Source organism: Anneissia japonica, unplaced genomic scaffold (assembly GCF_011630105.1).
Source record: "Anneissia japonica isolate Jap-2015-1 unplaced genomic scaffold, ASM1163010v1 scaffold737_len1565949_cov176, whole genome shotgun sequence".
Taxonomy (NCBI): domain Eukaryota; kingdom Metazoa; phylum Echinodermata; class Crinoidea; order Comatulida; family Comatulidae; genus Anneissia; species Anneissia japonica.
The window spans coordinates 248,116-255,598 of NW_022741618.1; the positions used below are offsets into that span (position 1 = coordinate 248,116).

Sequence of the window (7,483 nt, forward strand, 5' to 3'; positions counted from 1 at the left end):
CTAATTTATAACAATAATTTGCAATGCAAAAAATAAATCATTTATGATAGGAAATCAACTGATATGTAATTAAAACTACAAAAGTTGTATAGGCCATGGAGGAAGAAAATAGTGGGTAGGCCTAATCCTGTTCCCGATATTATCTATTTATTGATCCGGGTGTTATATTGATGAACAATTTTTTTTTTTAATTTTTTTTCTTCAAATATTGAGCTTTTTATTAGATGTACAAGATAGAATAGCATGAGTAACGAATTCAGTAGAAGTAAGGGTGCAGCTGTACGGTACATTAGCCTACAGTACTGGTATGTGAATATACACAGAAGATTGTGTTTATATGCAGTAACACATTCTAAAGATTGAAAAGGAAAAATTCTGGTTTGGTGTTAAAGTTTATTGCTCAAAAGTTGTAAAATATAGATTTGAAAGATTATTTTTCTTATTATGAGACTACTGTAGTTGTTTTTATACAACAAAAAAAGTGTCCCCTTAATAGGGGTTAAATTGTATTGATTCGGACCATTTGCACTCTCAGAAAGTGTCCCCATCCCCTTAATAGGGGTGTACCCTTAATATGGGTTGGGTGTATTGTTAAAAGATATATTGTCCCTCGTTTCACGAAAAAGTTTCCCCTGAATAGGGGTGTCCCAAAGGAGGGGTTCTAACTGTATTAGCTCAATACTAAGGCAAGATATACAACTTCATGGATCAGAATATGACTCATTAATTTAGAGTTACTGTAGGCCTACTACACTATACATAATTAGCGCCCTCTGTAGTTTATATCTGCGAGTGACGTTCCTGGAACATTTGACCTCAGCTTGGAATGTTTCAATAATTGTGCAGGGGAATTGTTTATAAGAGGTACTTATACAATTAGTTTGACGTTTAAAAAATACATTTTCCCTAAAAGTTCTTAATAACTATAATTATTATGAATTAAAAACCTGAAAATAAAGGGTTATTTTTGTGAAAAGAGTGTATCATTATCTGCAGTGACCACGTCCTCTTCACTTGATAATTGATACAGCCTGAACTACCTCCCATATTGCCCTATGTTGTGATGGAGGGGGAAGTAAAATTTACCACACCCTGCACGCACTATTTAGAGGCTAATCGACGATCGTGATTCTGTTCAACCACGAAGTTGGCCTCTCTGATATGTGTTTCTACACCATTTCGGTGCTTAGTGGACTATAAAAAACACCCATGGAGTTAGAAAATATTGTTGCAAATACAGTGTATTTGAAAGCAAGAGAAGGTTAGTAGAACGGAGCAGTTTGAATGATATCGATGCCTGGTAATTAGTGTAATAAAATAGTTTATTTGGCTAGAGTACTTCGCCGCTTGCGGGTTGTGTTACAAACAGCTGTAGCCGGGAGAGCGAGGGCCATTTTGCCGCATGAGCTACACAATCGCCTAGCATTCGAACTGGCCTAGAAATATTATAATTAAAAACAATTACGGCAAAAACAGAAATCGCAATGGCTAAGATGAATTCAGATGTAGGCATTTGCCGACCAGGTGCCCCATTAGGGCTTAGGCCTAGGCCTGTATAATTTTATTTTCATTGCATATTTTGATTAGGAGATAGGCTAATTGATGAGAAAACGACAAACATTTTTAAACAGACCGTATTGTTTGTTTAGACTTTTACTACTTGTACTACTACTACTAGGCCTAGATAGACCCTAGCCTAGGCATGGCCTTAGACTAGTTAGACATATACCTAGGCTACTCTAGGCCTAGTGTGTTATGTCAAACCCTTGTTTGTAACCAATATGCAGAAGTCAAAGCCTATGCTAGGTTTGGGAAGCAATGTTTTTTTTTTTTTTCAGCATAAATTTCATCAAAATGTCAAATGAATACTGTCCCTAGTCTGGACTGTCATTTCCCGACTTTAACAGATGTTTTTGTCGAGCTCTGCATCAAACTTGCAGGATGTAAGATGTAAATGTTTTATTAAATCTAAAAACAAGACGATCATTTAACCATCTACCAGGCGTAGGCGAGGTTACAACCAATTATGAGAAGAAAATTTGCTCAGATGTTTTGAAATTTATTTATTCATGGCACTTGTACAGTCGCACATTCTTACCTTAGTGATTCTTACCTTAGTGATTGTTGTAAGGAGGCAGGGAGTTAGAATGTGTCGGTCGTAGTTTGCTTTGAATTGGTTTAATGAGATACTACTGACAGCATGCTCTGGTAGCAGGCCTACTACTACCTTATTAATTTATACTTCTGTCTGGCAGCATTCTGGCATATTTAATCAATGATGTTTTGCACTTACTGTATTTGCAGGCATTGTTACCTTAGCCAATGCAGTGTTTCATTCTGTACATAGCAAGCATGTTTTACTTACAACTTTAGCCTCTGTTTGGCTATCTCAGGATGCTAATGATTTTGGATAGATGGAGATATGGACCTGCATGTAAAAAAATCTTCTAATAATAACCCTGGGTAATACTATTCTTTGATTGTCTTTTTAGGTTGGGTTACTATTAAGTTAACCCCCACCCACTTTTTTTCACATCAGTAATTCATAGAAATAAATAAAACAGTATGAGTAAAAAAAAAACGTTTTATTTTATTTATTTAACTCAAAACCACCTAGGAGTAAGAAAGAATGATCTACGCCACAATCACATTGTGAAAAATGTCTATTTTAAGGAATAAATTGTGTTAAAGCGAGAAAAATGTTGATTTGAATGTCATGACTTTAATAATAATCCCATTGGTTATTATTAGAGTAGTGGGTTATTATACATCAATTTCTACAGTATGGTGTTAGGAGTGGGTTTCTAATAGAGTATGGGTTATTATTAGAAGTTACTGTATATAATGTAACAAAATCTTCTCATATATGCAGCAATCTACGTTAGTAGACATTTACAATCTCAAGAACATTTCTGTGGTTTAATAAGATGATCTTTCAAAATTAAAATTATTGTAATGATGAAATATTGTACCATAAATGATAGACTAAAATTTTTGTAACAGTTTATTTTTGAACATATAATACTTTTTTGTGTAAGTCCCAACAAAATGGCGAAAAGAATTCAAACAAATGTATAAACAGTTATGACCTGGCATAGGTAATTTTGTCAAGTTTTGTCTTCAAACAAGTTTTGAACAGTTTGTCCTTAATTTACTATTATCAGTCTTATGTATGAATTGGTATTCTATTGCATTGTCTATACTCCAGTTTACATTGACTCTAGTTTAACAGTTTTGATGCAAATAAATTATTTTTACCAGCTCTGTAATTTTAAACAAATTAAAATTTTGGTAGCCAACACTTCACATGATTATTTATTCAATCTTTTTAATTACTGACCATAGTGCAACTATCAATGAAATTTAAATGTGCTGAATCACTAATAATGGCAATAGTTGAAAATGGTGGACCTCAGAAAGCTAGTAGGAGAAAGAAATTGCATTAATTTTACCTTAATAAATAATGCACTTTCTAGGTATAGAGTAACTGCTTCCTTCAAACTGTAGCCAAACAGATGGAGGATATACAGTTCTTTGTATACAGTACTGTACAAATCTGCCTACTGCACAGTACATCAGTTCATTCAAAAAATAATCTATAATAGGCTTGATTATTATAGGCTCTGCTTTCTATTGAATGTAAATATGTTGTTAATTGATAATAATAGTATATATATCATTTATCATGTGCATTGTGTAAACATCTATACGGTATTTCATTCCAATGATTTTACGTACATAACTTATACAGTATACAAGAAAAAGTTGTTCCGACGTCCAGGTATGTAGTTATGATGGGCCGAGATGGCAGACCACCCAACCTTGAAGTTTTCACCCAGTCTAAAGCTAATTTGAGTTTACCAATGTTATCAGCCGTCCACCCACCTACCCATGAAATGTCTACTACCTACCCTCAGTTTTCTGCAGCCATGTTGGTTCTTGTGGTCATCCTAAATATATAGTAGGCTACAAGGGATGCTAAAGATACAGTGACCAAGTCAACTTAATACTTCAACCAAAGCCAGTTCAAAACAACTTTTGTAAATATAATAAGCATGTAATGTTGAGAGAATTAATTGATAATAATAATGATTTGACACCAGGAAGATTCATAAGCGTACCAGGGTACCTAAATTTGTATTCAATTTTTAGGGCCGTCCATGCTCTATAAAAATCATTTGCTAAAAGAAAAAAAAATAACCACTTGGTATTTAGATGCACCTGATTAAACTTATGACCTTAGAATCGGAAAGTAAGCATTCTAAGCCACATATGTCACAGATCCTCTCAATGATTGATGGTACTTAATAAATCCCAAGATCGAGGGTTTACTTCTTGTGATGAGAGAAATTTTGCCATACATTATCATCAGGTAGAACGTGTGCATGTATCTTTAATATCTTATAATTTTAACTATCTGTCAATGTGAGACATTTTAACTGGGGAAAAATTCACTGCCACAATTTTTACCGCATAGCCTGAAAAACATCTAAACTTTCCATATGCCAGAATTTGTCTCTGATTAAAAAACATCTTTAAAGTTGCTTGCCGTGGTCTGAGAAAAAGCTTGGTTTAGCAAATGATGTTCCCTCGTGGTGGGCTTTACTTGTCGAACATTTCTCGTAAAACATCGTCAGTTATGATTTTCAATTAAAATTTAATATCTTTACAAAATTATATGGATTTACGGTATAATTGTAATTTTTGTGTTAATGATGCTCTTAAAAGTGTTCATGTTCAACACATAAATTAAAAATTAAAATTAAAATTGCCAGAGGAAGCCATTGGCTTAAGGCTTAAATACCATTATTTTTTCAATTTATTTACTTATTTGTTTATTGTTTTTTTCTGGCATGCACTTTTAGTACTTGTGTACTGTTTTTCAAAGTGGTACAGTTATATTAAACAAATGTTAAAAAGTAATGCAAGTATTAAAAGATAAAATAGTCATGTCCATGAAATTAGTTGAATAAATTTTTATAAAAGGTAATTTAACAATAGTTTATTGAATACACAAAAAAAGATGAGGTGATTATACCAGAATATGCATGTTTCTTTTTGGTTTGCGTCTATATATGTGATGTTAATTGTCATGACATTCACTTTTCAATATAATAACCTCCAACTTTCATAGGAAATACAGTTAATGTTATTAACATGAAGATAAGAATGTGAGTAGTACAGTATGGCTAATGTATTGAAAATGTATCCACTTGTTGCACTCACTCTGGGGTCATTCATAATATCAAGGTTATGCTGATCTACTTACTACAGTACCAATCAAATATTATTGCATTAATTAATAATATAAATTATGACATCCTAAGTATTATTATTATTATTATTATTATTATTATTATTATTATTATTATTATTATTATTATTATTATCAATATTAGAACTTTTAAGGTAAATAATTATGTAAGAAACTACTGTAAACAACTCTTACAAAACAATTATGAATCATTAAGATTTTCCCCATGCCTAAGGTCATTTATGGTCATCACAGAGGCAGTTGTTTGCTGTCAAGGTGGAAGTGTTATCTAGCTGTTCAATTTTGTTTATCTTTGAATGACTCTGTATATTTACCATGAGAGAAGACATAATTATGTACTGTAGTGCTAGTTACGATTTGACCCATAAATCCAAATGTAGCCACATGATCCTAGAAGAACAACCTGGAATTCTCCCTGGCCACAATTCAGTTAGTATACTTGTCAAATGGTTTGGATAATTTTACCAAGGAGAGTGAATGTTTAGGGGTTGTTCAGTTATCAACATTTTCCACAGTATGCTAGTGGGGATAGGGGATAGACAAATTTGTACACTTTTACATGCATGAAAATGTTGATTCAAAATAACATACAATATTTAAAATAATAGAATTTTATGACCAATTATATTGCAACCATGGATGTAATATACCAAAAATGGTGAATGGTTTTGCAAAATCAACATATTTTATGTATATTTTCAGAGGGAAGGGAGGGGGTACGAATAAAAAAGAGTGCTGTTTGTACACTTGAGAAAATGTAGATAATTGTGAATGCCTCCATAGTTCTGTAGGCCTGACAGTAACTGTTTCACCAGCATGTCAATCATAACAGGGCTTAAGATTAGTTTCAGTGTGTGTTAAGTCAGTTTCATACTGGTACAGCCCTCCAATTCCATCCGTTCATTCTTCCACCTTGTGGTGCAAAAGAACTAAGCCAACAATAAACTATAAATATAATATGTTCCAATAATGACAATGTATGACCCTGGAATAGACAATACACTCATTGATCAAATTTTTTGAATTGTAATTGTAATCATGCAATTAGGCTGACGGTCAATTTGTAAAATATCAGACAATGAGACTCTAATAAGTATTTTCAAATAATGTAATAATAAATTTATAATGTATTTATACTGTGCCAGTGTCCATCAAAAAGATACTAATTATGAAACTGCTGGTAGCCATTGCGTGTGCACCCAGAGCCGCGGAGATCCATTTGTAAACCTTCATCTGGTTCAATTCCATCCTCTGGTCTCCTTGTTTATTAGCTTTAGGGCGCCCCCAGGGAATGAATCCTCCAGAAACTGAATGTATAATTGCAACATTTCAATGGAATTTGGTTTTATTCTAATTAAACGATCTACCTGGAGATAATCATCAAAGTTGCAGTATACTGATTGCAAATTCACTCAAATTGTTCTCAGTTTTCACATACAGTAAACATTGTATTTTATCATACAGTATGCTACGGTAGGTCCTACTGAACATCATCCAATGTACCACCATGGCCCAAGCACGTACAACAGCCATAGCAATAGCTGTGCTCCCACCAAGAGTTTGGTTCTTGGGGTAATGCAAAACAGGATAGCGAAAGCTCACTATATTTTTGAAACGAGAATGGTAACAAAAACGGGCGGATTGGTTCCCGATCCAGGTAACGAAAGCTCTCTATAAGTAACATCTCAAAGAGATTTGATTGACAGATAAACCGACTAATCAGCGAGCTTCATTTAGTCACGTGATCAAAGACTTATTCTAGGCCTAGATGTCTATGCTTGGTTATAGATACCCAGATTTACACGAGCAGTGCGCATCATTGACTTGACCTTTGCCGACAACGAGGTTGACTGAATGCTGCTTTTCCCTCTTCCTTTGGGAGCGAAATACAGAGGCTTTACCACAATATCCCCGCCTGTTCCATAAAATAGATTAACAATATGAATATGATTCATTTGCATACCGCCTACCCTGAATTCTCTTAAAGAAGGTTGATAGCAAAGAAAATGTTCGCCAACTCGGTAAGTCTACAGTACAGTCAGGAAATATTGCACTTTTACCTGCACACAGGCTTCGTAGATACATCGTAGCCTGATATAAACAATCTAACCTGCACGCAGGCTTCGTAGCCTGATATAAACAATTTAAGCAAGGCGAACCTACAAAGCAAAAGCATGTTGTTTATTTGTATGTGCAGAAAGACTGCTG

At 33.9% G+C, this 7,483-nt stretch overlaps 1 protein-coding gene across 1 annotated transcript in view; it reads left to right on the top strand.

Moving 5' to 3' along the window:
• The first annotated feature begins 1,059 nt into the window (after positions 1-1,059).
• The window catches only part of LOC117118831 (G protein-coupled receptor kinase 5-like), an 83,051-nt gene continuing 76,627 nt past the window's right edge, over positions 1,060-7,483 (top strand). Inside the window, exon 1 of the mRNA XM_033263546.1 lies at positions 1,060-1,261. Coding sequence (XP_033119437.1) covers positions 1,210-1,261 — 52 coding nt within the window. The 5' untranslated portion in view covers positions 1,060-1,209. The remainder of the gene's footprint in view (positions 1,262-7,483) is intronic.